A 15,500-nucleotide genomic window follows, 5' to 3' on the forward strand; every position below is an offset into this window, starting at 1 on the left:
AATTAATAAAGATGTGGGAAAAATTATAAAAATATTTCTAGAGAAATTAATTTGAGAAATGATAGTATTGTATGATTAATTATAATTTGACATTTTTTGCAATACTCTTCTGAATTTAATGTACAGATATATACAACGCTTATATGTACGAAAGTCTGGCATAGTTTCAGATAGTTACAAATAATAAACTGGCTGGCAGAAAAAAGGAAGCAAACATAAAAAACATAAGTAAACCAGCAGCAAAAAGTGGGCTCAGCTCGTTGACTTCCTTTGGCCACTTAATTGCAATTACTTGAGACATGAAACAAGCGAAAATCTGCCACCCCCTCAGTACACCCCCCAACCCCCCAATATCCCCAACCCCCCGCCTTCGCACACTTCAATCAACATTTTTCGCAATTGGAAATTGAGCAAGTTGTCATAATTTGTGCATAAAAAATGTCTTAATTTTCTTCTTTGCTCGCCGCCTCGAGAAACGTTGATTAAGCGAAATTAAATGTGGAAATTAACTTGTTAGAGAGTCTCGATCTTAATGGGTCGTATGCTGCCAGTGAGGAAATGCGGAAAACCGTCGACTGACTAATCAAAAAGGGGCTGGAAATGGGGCTTATGTTCAAATAAACAATTAAGGGGATTAGATAATTGCCCAGGCCAATGGTGAATGCGATGTGGCAATCGAGAGTATTCCAAATTAATTGAAAACTATCTGAAGAGTGGATACTGTTGAATGCAAGTATTTAAAATAAGAGTTCAATAAATTGAGTTACTATTTTTGTGGAGTTCCATGTGGCAGAAAACCAAATTGTTATAGCCTTAGTATTATATACTTTATTAAATAATATAATATATATGCTCTGAATAGAGCAAGCATTTCATTATTCATTATTATTCATTATCATCATCATATTATTCATTATTTAGTTTGCTTTAAATAGGATTTTTCTGTGATTGCTCATACTTGAATGAATTTTTTTCTAGGAACCAAATATCTATGTTGCCAATAACCATTGCTCACACACTTCCCCTCTTTTTTCTCCGCATTACAGATACAGTTGGATCAAGAACGGCAAGAAGTTCGACTGGCAGGCGTACGACAACCGAATGCTGCGGCAGCCGGGACGCGGAACCCTGGTGATCACCATTCCGAAGGACGAGGACCGTGGCCATTACCAGTGCTTCGCCTCCAACGAGTTCGGAACAGCCACCTCGAATTCCGTGTACGTGCGAAAGGCCGAGCTGAATGCCTTCAAGGACGAGGCGGCCAAGACACTGGAGGCGGTCGAGGGTGAGCCGTTCATGCTGAAGTGTGCGGCGCCCGATGGCTTCCCCAGTCCCACCGTCAACTGGATGATCCAGACATCGATCGACGGCAGCATCAAGTCGATCAACAACTCCCGCATGACCCTCGACCCCGAGGGCAACCTGTGGTTCTCCAATGTGACCCGCGACGACGCCAGCTCGGACTTCTACTACGCCTGCTCGGCGACGTCGGTGTTCCGCAGCGAGTACAAGATCGGCAACAAGGTGCTCCTCGACGTCAAGCAGATGGGCGTCAGCGCCTCCCAGAACAAGCATCCGCCCATTCGCCAATACGTCTCCCGTCGCCAGTCGCTGGCTCTGCGCGGCAAGCGCATGGAGCTCTTCTGCATCTACGGTGGAACGCCGCTGCCGCAGACCGTTTGGAGCAAGGACGGCCAGCGGATACAGTGGAGCGATCGCATAACCCAAGGACACTACGGCAAGTCGCTGGTCATACGACAGACAAACTTCGACGACGCAGGAACGTACACTTGCGACGTTTCGAACGGCGTGGGCAATGCCCAGTCCTTCTCCATCATCCTGAACGTGAACTCCGTGCCGTACTTCACCAAGGAACCGGACTTCGCCACCGCCGCCGAGGACGAGGAGGTGGTCTTCGAGTGTCGCGCCGCCGGTGTTCCCGAGCCGAAGATCAGTTGGATACACAACGGCAAGCCCATCGAGCAGTCGCCACCGAATCCCCGACGAACGGTGACCGACAACACGATTCGCATCATCAACTTGGTGAAGGGCGATACTGGCAACTACGGCTGCAACGCCACCAACTCCCTGGGCTACGTGTACAAGGATGTCTACCTGAATGTCCAGGCTGAGCCGCCAACGATCTCGGAGGCGCCCACGGCGGTGTCCAGTGTGGATGGCCGCAATGTGACCATCAAGTGTCGCGTCAACGGTTCCCCCAAGCCGCTGGTCAAGTGGCTGCGTGCCAGCAACTGGCTGACCGGCGGTCGCTACAATGTCCAGGCCAACGGAGACCTCGAGATCCAGGACGTAACCTTCTCGGATGCGGGCAAGTACACGTGCTATGCCAAGAATAAGTTTGGTGAAATCCAGGCCGACGGTTCGCTGGTGGTCAAGGAGCACACCAGGATCACGCAGGAGCCGCAGAACTACGAAGTGGCCGCTGGACAGTCGGCCACCTTCCGGTGCAACGAAGCCCACGACGACACCCTGGACATCGAGATCGATTGGTGGAAGGACGGACAGTCGATTGACTTCGAGGCACAGCCACGATTCGTGAAGACCAACGATAATTCACTGACGATTGCCAAGACCATGGAGCTGGACTCTGGGGAGTATACTTGCGTGGCGAGGACTCGCCTGGACGAGGCCACCGCCAGGGCCAACTTGATTGTGCAGGATGTGCCGAACGCCCCCAGGCTGTTGGGCATCACGTGCCAGGCGGACAAGGCGGAGATCCAGTGGGAACCGCAGGGAGACAACCGCTCACCGATCCTGCACTACACCATCCAGTTTAACACCTCGTTCACGCCGGCCTCGTGGGACTCCGCCTACGAGAAGGTGCCCAACACGGACTCCTCCTTCGTGGTCCAGATGTCCCCGTGGGCCAACTACACGTTCCGTGTGATCGCCTACAACAAGATCGGAGCATCGCCTCCGTCGCCGCACAGCGACAGCTGCACCACCCAGCCGGATGTGCCGTTCAAGAATCCCGACAACGTCGTCGGCCAGGGCACCGAGCCCAACAACCTGGTCATCTCGTGGACCCCCATGCCGGAGATCGAGCACAATGCACCCAACTTCCACTACTACGTGAGCTGGAAGCGGGACATTCCCGCCGCCGCGTGGGAGAACAACAACATATTCGACTGGCGACAGACCAACATTGTGATCGCCGATCAGCCGACGTTCGTGCGCTACCTCATCAAGGTGGTGGCCATCAACGAGAAGGGCGAGTCGAATGTGGCCGCCGAGGAGGTGGTCGGTTACTCCGGGGAGGATCGTCCGCTGGATGCGCCCACCAACTTCACCATGCGACAGATCACCTCGGCCACCAGCGGCTACATGGCCTGGACGCCGGTGAGCGAGGAGTCGGTGCGGGGCCACTTCAAGGGCTACAAGATCCAGACCTGGACGGAGAACGAGGGCGAGGAGGGTCTGCGGGAGATCCATGTCAAGGGGGATACGCACAATGCTCTGGTCACGCAATTCAAGCCGGACTCGAAGAACTTTGCCCGCATCTTGGCCTACAACGGACGATTCAATGGACCGCCGAGTGCCGTCATCGATTTCGATACTCCGGAAGGTGTTCCGTCGCCGGTCCAGGGATTGGATGCCTATCCCCTGGGCTCCTCCGCCTTCATGCTCCACTGGAAGAAGCCGCTCTACCCGAACGGCAAGCTCACTGGCTACAAGATCTACTACGAGGAGGTCAAGGAGAGCTACGTGGGCGGGCGACTCGAGTACGATCCCCACATCACCGATCCGCGGGTCACACGGATGAAGATGGCAGGCCTGAAGCCGAACACCAAGTACCGCATCTCCATCGCGGCTACTACCAAAATGGGAGAGGGATCCGAGTAAGATAAATGGATACAATGTATTTGTGTATATTGTGCTAATTATACCCTTTACTTTCTGTAGACATTACATTGAGAAGTCAACGCTGAAGGATGCCATCACTGTGGCCCCGTCCACGCCCTCCTTCTCCTGGGAGCAGCTGCCCTCCGACAACGGACTGGCCAAGTTCCGCATTAACTGGCTGCCAAGCACCGACGGTCATCCTGGAACTCACTTCTTCACCATGCACAGGTACCTCCCAAATGGCTAATCACTATTGTAGAGAAGGGAAACTAATTGGAATTTGAATACCTGCAGGATCAAGGGCGAGACGCAGTGGATGCGCGAGAACGAGGAGAAGAACTCGGACTACCAGGAGGTGGGTGGCCTGGATCCCGACACCGCCTACGAGTTCCGTGTGGTCTCCGTCGACGGTCACTTCAACACGGAGAGCGCCACGCAGGAGATCGACACGAACAGCGTGGAGGGACCCATCAAGGTGGCCAACCAGACGGTGGCCAATGCCGGCTGGTTCATCGGCATGATGCTGGCCCTGGCCTTCATCATCCTCCTGTTCATCATCATTTGCATCGTGAGGCGCAATCGGGGCGGCAAGTACGATGTCCACGATCGCGAGTTGGCCAACGGCCGGCGGGATTATCCCGAGGAGGGCGGATTCCACGAGTACTCGCAACCGTAAGTCTACAATTAATACTCGATTAATCGAGAATTAATCGATTAATTTTCAATTATTTCACAGGTTGGATAACAAGAGCGCAGGTCGCCAATCCGTGAGTTCAGCGAACAAGCCAGGAGTTGAAAGCGATACCGATTCGATGGCCGAATACGGCGATGGCGACACAGGTTAGAATCCTTTTTATCTGTACAAAAAAACAGATAGTTATCTGTTCGAAATATCCATGTCACTTCGAGTACGACCCTGTTGTCTATCTGGTTATCCCCAAAAGCGGTAGTTTGCGATAGAATGTTTTAAACTTTTACTGCATTGTTGGTAGATGAAAGTTGAATTTTTGTTAAAATTAGCATTAGTAGTTTTGTAATCTTATACTATGAGAATCAAGTTCTGATTTTTTAATTAGAAGCATGTTTTTAGGCTCAATTTTTTTTTTAGAAAAACAATAACGTTCCGCTGAATTACCGTTATTGGGGTTAATCGGAGAATCAATAACAGTTACCTTACTATAGTTAGGTTCAGCACACCACCACTCAAAAAATAAAAAAACATTACCTTTTTGTTGTCTCTCTTTGGTTGTTTCACTCTTGATTTCTTTTGCCACACTTGTTTTTGGTTTATTTTTTCGTGGGATGTGAATATGAATATGGATAATGATCAGCCGTGGCCACTGCCGCTGCCCGCGCCGCTGCTGCAGCCCGCAGCAAGACGACGTCGCTGCCAACGTCAACGTCCACCCAACAACAACAACAACAACAGCAATTGCCGTCACTGCCCCAGTTGCCGTCGACGTCGGCGTCAACAGTTCCATTGCCATCGACCCAAACGCTCCTCCCGGTCGCTCCCACTTCCAATCCCACTCCCATTTCCACCGTCTCCCCGCCGTCCTACGAATTGTGCATGGCGGATGCTGAGCACCGCAAGGCCTAAAAGAGAGTAGAGGAGCTTCCTTCCCCCTTTCTCTCCCCAGTCCGGCGTTGTTGTTGTTATCCAATCAGTCAGGTAGCCCTTCCTTAAGTTTGATTTGATGCCTGATTCCTTTGCGGCTCTTTCCTTTACATGCGCTTCAAAGAGACCTAAATGGCAGCTGTATAAGCCATCATTTCTCTGTTTGCTGCCGCTGCATGAAGTTCAAGGCTGCTCTCCTTCGCGCTCTTCCCAACTCCTTCCAGGCAACCGAAGAGAGCCTTCGCCGTTATAAGGCTCCCGCGCTTTTGCTTTCTCTTGATTGATTCAGTGATCTCTGCACGAAATGTTTACCTTTTTTATATTATTCGTTATATTTTAATACTAATAACTGTTGCGAATTTCGCGAGCCTTCATCCATTCGCTCTCCTTAGTGGTTCATAAATATAGAAAATATCAATGGAAATCGATGTTATTGCCACTTTCTTCTAATCGCCGATTAACAAAAATGAAATACACCATCCATATTGTATACATAATTCGTGTTCCTTGTTATGTGAGATTTGTTTATTTGTTCCATATTATATTTTATTTGTGATTGCACATTTTATTTATATTATATATTTGTATTATTTTCTTCCTTTTTTTCGAAACACGTAAACTCACAAAATAAAATCAAATAAAATTCGACAACGACAACCAATATTCAGGCATGAACGAAGATGGATCCTTTATTGGCCAATATGGACGCAAAGGACTTTGATTAAGTTAGTAAGCAGCGCGCCGCAACAGCAACTCAAAAAATATCGAAACCGAGCCCTTTACCCCAAATAAACAACAAGACCAAACACCATCACAGCTGAAAAAGAAAAACTTGTGGAAAACTACCCAACTATCAATGGGTATCAACTAACCATTATTCAATTAAGTGCAAAAACGACGATTAATTTAACATAAATATATAAAATAGAGGTTTTATATATAATTATTAAAATTTTAAAGTGTGTAAAAAAACAAATGCAAATGCAAATCGAAACTGCCAAACAAAATGAACAACAACAGCAACAACAACGAGGATGCAGCAAAAAGGCTATTAACAAAATAAAAGTAAAAATCGGTCATCTGAAGAAGAAGTAGTAATCGAGAAAGAAAATGCATGCCAATCGATACGAATAACGAAAAAAAGATATATCTTTCTGGACATTATCGGGCAGCTGCGTGTAATTTTTTTTTGTTAAGAAATTTAAGAAACTATGAGGAAAAGAAGCTCGCTTTTAAAATCTCTATATTGCGCACACGTCTACCTGTCCCACTCTAAACCCTGCACTCTGTATATCTCTGTCCCGCTCTATCCCTGTTTTTACTTGTAATGCATATTAAATAAGTTATAATTTAATAATTTTTTTACAAAATCAACACTCGAATGTAAAATCTCCGTTTTAGCTTGGCCGTAAATGGAAGAGAAGCCCTTTAAGCTTACATGTTTACTACTTTATTTAAGCCTATTGTGTGTATTTTGTTTTTATTTCTTTATTTTATTTTTTTTAGTTTGTTTAATGAATTACAAACATATTTTTGCTTTGATTTTGGACAGTGAAACAGTGTTGTAAAATGTAAAAAACGTTTCCTGTTTGTTTTCCGGAAACAGCTAAAAGAGAAGTTTCATTTTTCAGTGTATTTAATAATATAGAATGAATGAAGAGAACAGCATACTTGTATGAAAATATTATTTTTCTTGTATACATATGATGTACTTTCGCATATTAAATTAGAAGGAAAAACAAATAAAATAAAGAAAACCGAACCGACAACGACATTTGTGTAGAATTTCGTATAATTTTTTAAAGCAGAAGTAAATGGAAGTGCATGCAACGTTTTAAAATTTTTGGATTTCTGGAGACCGAAAATTAAAGAAACAAAATTTCGGCTTATCCAAATTTGTTTATGTAATTTTTTGGTTATTCATCATTTTAAGCTGAAACATTTGCAAGGTAAAGTTGAGTATATTTCCAAGCATGACCTATATTTTTTAACTTTAAATTATATTCGTAGTTTGCTTAGTAAAGTAGTTATAGTTTAAAACAAATCCTTTTAGCGCACACCCAATTCCCAAACTCCGCAAGTTAATGAAAAGAACTAACTAAAATAAATAGAAAACAACTAATAAAACTATTAAATCGCGAGAAACATGAACAATGGCACTGGTGTTGGTTGTGGTTAACAAATATTTCATTAATATAATTCTTACAAATGAAAACACATTTTTATATTATTTAACATATAATTTGTCTTTGGTTGTGATAATTTAAATTATACCTAAATCTCTTAAGTTGTCACGATTTAAACTGTGGCAAATGCCAAACATTGGAAAGCCATATATCTGTTGAAAATCATAAATTGAAGAGTACTGTATGAGATAATAATGTGTATGTGTTTTCCAACCCCAGGACAATTCACCGAGGACGGCTCCTTCATCGGGCAGTACGTTCCCGGAAAGCTGCAGCCGCCGGTGAGTCCACAGCCGCTGAACAACACCGCTGCGGCGCACCAGGCGGCGCCCACTGTCGGAGGATCTGGAGCCGGATCGACGGCAGCCGGACCATCGGGATCGGCGGCCGGAGGAGGAGCGGCCGCTGCCAGCAACGGAGGCACTGCAGCCGGAGCCGTGGCCACCTACGTCTAAGAGGCGTGGCTGGGATTCATTTGCCCCACCCCCCCAAGATTCTCCTGGTTTTCTTCAAACGATTCTACAAGCGCCCCTTAAACCAAAAACTTTGTGTAATTCTATGTGTAAAACGAAAACTGCTTTAAGTGTCTGCAAAAAAGAAAACAAATTATAATTAACTGAAAAGGAAAAAACAAAACTAAAAAAAAAAAAAACAAACAAAAACCAATTGTAAAGAGAAGAAAAACTCGCATGAATTTAAAGCATATAATTTTGCTTCTTTTGGCTTATAAAATTATTCTAGCAAACAGTTAATACTTTTTCAAGGAACAAAAAAAAATTCTATAGGCTTAAAGAAAAACAAAACAAAAAAATGTAAACGTTTAAAGTGTATGGGAAACGGAGATGAATAATTAATGATGAGGCCTGTTTATGTAATAGTTTTTTTGATCGAAATACTTTTTAATTTTTAGTTGTTAGTGGCACAAGGACTTATATCTATATGGAAATCGAGTCGAGTTTTTTGTAAACCAAAGAAAATGGCGAACTGAGGGATCGAGTGGGAATGAAGGCAATATCGAGAGATAAACGGATATAACGATTCCAGTCTAATCTAAACTAAGATTTGTTCCAAATGTACAAACAAACAAAGAAACAAAGAAAAACCAAGGCTTAAATAAGAACCATCGGGCAGCTTCGATTAAAAGTTGACTGAAGTGCGAAGTTAATGCCTCGACTATTTTGCAATCAATTATAAAGTACAGAACTGCTCGTCAATGTATGACTAACCAAATATCGATGTGTTCAATTAGCAGCAAGTCAAAGTCAAATTTTCAACTTGACCTCGTCTTTACTTTTCGCCACAATCAAAGACTTTAAGGCATAGCAGATTTTCCAGAGAAGAAACAAACGGAGAAACAGAAAAACAGAAGCTACCGATTTCCCTTCGCCGGCAATTCGAATATAATGTATAAGTTCCAATTTTCGTCCATAGTCTAATGCAATTTTTCGCGTATAGTGTTTAAACTGAATACTTTCATTTTGTCCATTAATTATTTAAGTAAAGCAAATTAGTTAATTAACCAATTAGCTGGCCCACTTGCACAAGTCGGTCATTGTAACCTACTATGATATGCAGCTTAAAACCTATAATTGTTCCCTATAGTACTCCTCATTATTTTGATGACAATGTTGAAAACCTTTGGGATGCAAGTTGCTTCTCCGGTTTTTACTTAATTCCAGATACTTGTAATGATAACAATGTACTCATCATTTTTTTTTTAAACTAAAAAACACACAAAGTGGCATTAGAACCTAAACAAACACAATAAAATAAAATGAAATGGAAAAGAACACAAATATTGTTTTTTGAAAATCTTCTTTGCCGCTTTGAGAGAAGAAATGCTTCGAACTTTGTAAGAAACTCGATCCGAATATATCTAATAATATATATTTGTTAGTGTACACATTGCGCTTTAATCTACACTTGAAAAAAAGGGAAGGAAAACAACCACAGTCCCGTGACGGAATCAGTTTTTGAAACGTTAATTCGAATCGGTTTAGCTTTGTTTGCGAATTAGGCAGTATATTAAGTACGTTAGGTGGATATATAAGCTTATGATTATTTGGTCTTTAACGAACATACAGGGTTGCTTAGTAAAATTTTTGCATAGATTTAAAAACGAAAAGGAAAACGTGAAAAGATGAAAAGATGAAAAGAAGAAAAGATGAGTAGGCGGCGTGTATTCGGATGAATCATATTTTGTGCACTGCGTTCTGTTTGTTGTTATTTCCATTAGCTATTTGTAATGAACTATAATCCCCGGCTTCAGCATAGTTTTCAATCGAATCGAATAAAATAAAATTACAAACACCCCCAACCTCCCCGAAAAACGAACCCACACTTGTAAAATTGGGAGACAACCGAACGAACGAACGAACGAACGATCCACACACAATTCACCTGCACCACGCATATCCCAACGATTGATATAACACGATTGATATATACGAGGACGAAGAAGAAGAGCGAGGTAGATCGAAGGGGAGGAGGAAACTAGATCGGAAAGGAAAGGACATGCAAGGACAACAAGACGAAAGTACTACATAACAAAACAATACAAACAAAACTTGCTATACAACAGTATATATGGATATATGATATATATTTACAGTATAGAGGACAACGGTCTAAATCTAATGTTCACGACAAATCTATATATATATATATATATATATACAAAACATATAGAGAGATGTATAAGATTTTGCATAGATATTGTGATTTCCAAAATGAAAACCCAAAATAGTCAATAACAATGTGCAGAAGCGAAAACAAAAACTCAAATAAGTAATCCAATTAAACTAAACTAATATTTCCTCTTTTGTCGTATGAAAAAAACAAATTAAAGTGTTCATCAGTGGAGTTATCGAAACAATCGTTCGTCTTCGATAGAGAGACAGAGCCAGGAAAATCGATTTCGATATCGAAAGCGATAGCTAAAGAACCACAACAACAAAAACTGCACTGCCTGTGTCGGGTTCTATTTTACATTAACATTTACAGGATCATAAACATAAACGCGCTTTAAAAATGCGTCGCTTGAGGAATTCAGAAAACCGAAAGCAAAGGCAAACCAACATCCATGCAAAGATTTTTGAAACTAATAAAGGTAATTTGCACAATACTGTGATTCCTAGCAAGAAACATAAAAGACACGATGAACAATTAACGATTAACGATTAATGATCAACTTTTGTGTGTGTTTGTGTGGTTCGAAAATTGATGTGTTTGTATTGTATATTTTTCACAGCATATTGAAAATGTTTACAACCAGAACTACTTATCTAACCACTCAGTAATACCCAACTTGAACAATTTACTTGCATATGATTATTACGATTATTATTGCTAACCAATGGCCTAACAACAAAATATATATTATGCAAAACGAAATCGAAAACAAATGAAAACACAAGAATACAAAAGTACTTTTTTAAAATGAGTTTTTAGCGAATCAAATATAAATTTAAGATTAACAAATTCATATACAACAAACAGCAAAACAGCAGCCTCTATAAAAAAAAAGAACAACCAGATCAGAACAAGCAGGAAAACAAATTTTGGCAAAGAAAATCAAAACGAGCGAAGGCAGATAGTGCTGTCTGAAAGATCTGAAAATGTGTAAGCTGTAAAACCTATATGAGAAATAAACTATAGAAACTATATAAAAAATAAAAGTATTGCTGTTTTTTTCGGAATGGACTTTTTATTTACATATTTTGAAATCGAATTATTGATGATAATAAAAACTGGAAAACAACGAGTTCGAGGAGTTTTTTTTTGTCCATTTAGACAGAAAAATTGGCAGATTTTTAAAGCCAAATACTAGGCGCGCAGAAATGCCTAGAAGGTGGCTACAAAATCCAAACCGGATTTCGTGTGGATCGCATGTAGTCAAGTTTCAAACCACGGCTGTGGGCAGTGATCTTTACCAGCATCCACAGATGAGAAACGTTGCATATCTTAAGGGGCTCCCGATTTTCGATTTCGAATTTTTTTAGCCACTTTCTAGGCATTTCTGTTCGCCTGGTATTTTGTTTTCAGAAATTCATAGTAGGTCGCAACAAAGTAAATCTGAGTTAAGTAAAATTGAGAAACCTCCCAAACCCAATAAAGGAAAGCAAAAATTAATTTTATTTCATTTTATTTATAGAAAAAGATACATTCATCTGATATACACAACTGATGCCTCAAACAATGTGTTATTTAGCTCCGCCCAATTGAAATCTTAAACCTGATGCACATCTAACTAACAGTTGCTCGGTTCCCCGAATCCCCTGCATCTCCAGCGGCTGCGTAGCCTTGTCAGCTCTTGAGGGCGCTCCTCCGCCGCCGGCGCCGACCACTAATCACAGCCTCGTCGTCGACCTGCTCCGCCTGTCCAGCGCCATCCGCCTGAAAGTCAGGCTAAATGCCTCTCCTGACTGGCTTCGGTGCGAAGAGCACCTTGGCCGGCTTGCAGAGCTCCAGTTCGCTGCCGGGACGAACGGCGAGGCAGAGCTGGATCTCCACCAGCGAGGATTCCGTCCAGACGCTGTGCGACAGCAGGATGGTGGTGCGGAGGCGCACGTTCGTCTCGTGCTCGCCCTGCTCCGTCATGATGGGCTTGAAGTCGCTCTGCTTGGGCACCACCGTGTGCATATGTTGATCCGGGTACTTGATCTTGATCCGCATGTCCGCCTTCTGCGACTCCAGCAGATTGTCGATCTCGGCCACAAAGGGAACGGCTGCTATAAGACCGGCCGTCACCTTGATCACATTATCCTGCGACTGCAGCGGACATGGCTCCAAAATGTTGGCCACACAGCGGCGGATCTTGTCGTTGGCGGGTGGCAATGCCAGCGGGGGAGCCTGCTGCACCAGCGGCAGAATCTCGCGGAAGACGCGACCCGGCTTCGGATCCGAAATGCCATCCAACTTGCTCAGCAACTGGCGGGTGAAGCTATCCGGCTGCGCCTTTCGACTCGCTGGCTCGTTCTTCGGTTTTTCGGGCTCGAGAAGCGGCAGTGCACCCACCGGCGGCTTCTCCTCCTCCTCCTTGGTGTTCGCCTTGATGAACTCGCTGATGTCGCCGGCGGTCTGCAGAAGCATCTGACAGGGACCCAATGCACTCTGTGAGCGATCCCTGACCACCAAAACCAGGTGGAGGGCGCAGGCGCGGAGCCGCAGCTGCTTCACCTGCAGAATGTCGCCGTAGTTGAGGCCCGAAAACGTGTGCTGCAACTTGAGGCAGTTGCGGATGAGCGCCGCCAGGGACTCCTTCAGCGGAACCCGACTGCGTTGCGTGCTGGCGCAGCGCTGCATCTGTTCGATTTGGATCTGGGCGGCCAGGAAGGTCTCCAGGAAGTTCGAGGTGCCGTACATGCCAGCATCGATGGCTCCCAAGCGCTGAAGGTTCACAGAAAAGGAAAATAAGTAAGTATGAAAGATATTTTATATATAAGAAGCTAGCCTACCTGCAAATTGGACTGGGCGGTCTGCAGCAGTTCCACGCGCTCGTCGGCCATCGTGAAGATCTCCTCGATGTGGCTGAGGATCATCTGCAGGTAGTCCGCCGAGCTGCCCGCCTGCCGCATGGCCGAATCGATCCTGTGCGTGGCGCTCGAGGAGGAGGCACCCTCGATGGGCAGCTGGGGCACCAGATGCGGCATCGAGTCCCGCAGATAAGCGTAGTGCCTATGCGTGGCTGTGGGCAGGAGACTGATGATGGGCACCAGGTGCTCGGCCGCATTGAAGACCAGGATGAGCACGCACAGGTAGGCGGGATCCTCGACATCCCGCTCGGGCGTCTCGAAGAAGGGATGCACGTAGAGCAGGTGAACGGTGACCGCCATCACCAGGTGCGGATGCTTCTGGCCAATCTTGCGCATGCAGGCGTACGTCGAGTGGCGGTCCTGCGGATACTTGGCCAGCACATCGAGCAGCTTCTGCACGACCATCAGCAGGCACGTTTGCGTGGACACGCGGCAGGCGCCCAGCATGAGATGCAGTCCCTCGCGCACGTCCACCGAGTAATCCTCGAGCGAACTGAGCATGATCTCCAGCTGATCCTCGCGCAGCACTATGTGCCTGGCTATCGCGGTCAGGCTGTAGATGGCCTTCAGCCGCACGTCCTCGATCTCGTCGTTGAACATGTCCACGAGGAAATCCAAGCTGGTCACCGCAAAATCCGGTCGCGATAAGGCCAACTTGCACATGGAGGCCACGGCGGCGGTGCGCACCTCCAGGAACTCATCCTCCAAGCCATGGATCAAGGCGCCACATGCTCCGCTGGCTATGATCGAGATGCTCCTTGCGTCCAGGCGCTCCTGCGGCGCATCGTCCGCCCAACGCTTTCCAGAGGACCACTCACCACTGGTCACCAAGCGAGCACCTCGCTCGTGGGCCGTCCGCTTGCGACGCAGATTGCTCATCAGCTTCTTGTCCAGCGTTTGGTGCAGGAACTCCCGGCTAACGGCGGTCATGCCGCCCAGCAGTTCCGCTGCGAGGACACGAATCTGCAGCGAGAGATCGCAGAGTGCCTCGCACACCTTGCTGAAAGCGGCGTCTATCATGCGCAGCTCCTCCTGCTGGCGATCCGAGGGGATTACGTAGTCCGGATGCCGATTGCCCAGCATGAAGACCAGACGCAGTGCCTCCTTGCGTACGCACTCGTAGTCATCCTTCATGGCTTCCACCGCTCGCTTGTAGAGCACCGCCGGCAGCTGGGAGCCGCGTTCGCCGAGGGTTAGGAGGGCGTGCAGCGCCTGGGCACGCACCCCCGAATCCTGCGAGTCGATGTAGAAGGCTAGCTTCCACACGTAGTGCCGTTCGCCTTCCATTTTCGTTGCGAATCCTCCAATCACCAGCATGGCGTTCTTTTGCGTGTGCGTTGAGCCCGAACGCAGCTGTTCCTTGGCCAAGTGGGCCACCTGGGTGTTGTACGCAATGGGCACCAGGTGCTTCCGGCGCTGCCCAATCCGGAAGAGGCACATCATGCCCTGGGCGAGCACCTTTTGGGAGGTTTCCTTGCGCAGCAGGAAGATGAAGTAGTCTATCACCAGGGTCACCGCCTGCTCGGTGGCGCACTCGCATCCCAATCCAGAGAGGAGCTCCAGCAGCTTCACCCGTATCGAGGTATCACTGTCGCGTTCCTGCAGCTGATACAGTTGGAATATCTTGCTGGCCACCTCCTTCAGTTCGGCCAGTTCGACGTCCTCGTAGGATATCTCATCGGTGATCTTGACGAGGAGCTCTAGCAGTTCCCTGCTATTCCCGGCGGATAGCTGAGAGGTTCCCGCTGTTGTGGGCGGTGGATTGACAACTCCTCCTCCAACTGCAGATGGAGCCGGACCTGTTAGAGCCGAGGGTGGACCAGTGGGCAAGGAGGAGGTCACACCCGCTGGCAGGTTGCTCACGTAGGCGTCCAGTTGGGTGAGCGCCGTCAGCTTGCGCTCCACATTTCCCGCTTTTCCGGCTGATTTCCCGGTGGCATCGGCGGCCAGAGTTTGCAGGCGCAGCTTCTTCACCACCGGCGCGCCTTCCACAGTTTCGGAGTACGTTCCGAAACGCTTCTTGATGGCCAACGCCATGCCGACATCCACTTCGTAAATTCAACCAATGAATTGTCTTCTGTCTTGGCTTCCACCTGTTGGCAGTTTCGTAAAAATAAATATCCAAATTGAATGCTGGTCTTAGCGATTAGAGATGACAACACAGGGTCAGTGTTGCCAGGTATTTCACCATCTGGCGTTACGTTAACCTAGCGAGTGCACCCTCCTTAGCTGTCATATTAACCGTACTTAGCAAGTGCACCAACCACAACTAGCCGCGATAGACTCCATTACAACCAT

The 15,500-nt window shown here is 46.1% G+C and overlaps 2 protein-coding genes across 6 annotated transcripts in view; one reads left to right on the top strand and one right to left on the bottom strand.

Annotated features, from left to right (window-relative positions):
* LOC108097507 (neuroglian) overlaps nt 1-8,657 on the top strand; it is a 37,030-nt gene extending 28,373 nt beyond the window's left edge. For 3 of the 5 annotated variants that reach the window (XR_001771789.2, XR_001771790.2, XR_001771791.2), the window contains exons 4-9: nt 1,047-3,860; nt 3,925-4,092; nt 4,159-4,536; nt 4,601-4,704; nt 5,196-5,536; nt 6,151-7,251. Coding sequence is in view for 2 of the 5 variants with exons in the window: in XM_017199819.2 (XP_017055308.1) it covers nt 1,047-3,860; nt 3,925-4,092; nt 4,159-4,536; nt 4,601-4,704; nt 7,888-8,123 (3,700 nt within the window). In the remaining 3 variants the exon portion in view is untranslated. Of the gene's footprint in view, nt 1-1,046; nt 3,861-3,924; nt 4,093-4,158; nt 4,537-4,600; nt 4,705-5,195; nt 5,537-6,150; nt 7,252-7,887 lie in introns of those variants that run through there. The other 2 variants (XM_017199819.2, XM_043209571.1) reach the window with 2 other exon arrangements.
* A 3,189-nt stretch (nt 8,658-11,846) lies between these two features.
* Nucleotides 11,847-15,372, bottom strand: LOC108097732 (integrator complex subunit 4). The gene is made up of 2 exons (XM_017200233.1): nt 13,125-15,372; nt 11,847-13,056 (listed from the first exon to the last, which is right to left on the bottom strand). The coding sequence occupies exons 1-2, from the start codon at nt 15,237-15,239 to the stop codon at nt 12,076-12,078; spliced, it is 3,096 nt and encodes a 1,031-aa protein (XP_017055722.1). The 5' UTR covers nt 15,240-15,372; the 3' UTR covers nt 11,847-12,075.
* Between the last annotated feature and the right edge of the window lie 128 nt (nt 15,373-15,500).

This window comes from Drosophila ficusphila, unplaced genomic scaffold (assembly GCF_018152265.1).
Source record: "Drosophila ficusphila isolate 14025-0441.05 unplaced genomic scaffold, ASM1815226v1 contig_197, whole genome shotgun sequence".
NCBI lineage: Eukaryota > Metazoa > Arthropoda > Insecta > Diptera > Drosophilidae > Drosophila > Drosophila ficusphila.

Excerpts from the sequence above, each read along its gene's own strand:
- LOC108097732 (XM_017200233.1), bottom strand. The coding sequence starts at position 15,239 with ATGGCGTTGGCCATCAAGAAGCGTTTCGGAACGTACTCCGAAACTGTG. Across the intron at positions 13,057-13,124 it reads CCGCCCAGTCCAATTTGCAG|CGCTTGGGAGCCATCGATGC; the intron begins GTAGGCTAGCTT and ends GTGAACCTTCAG.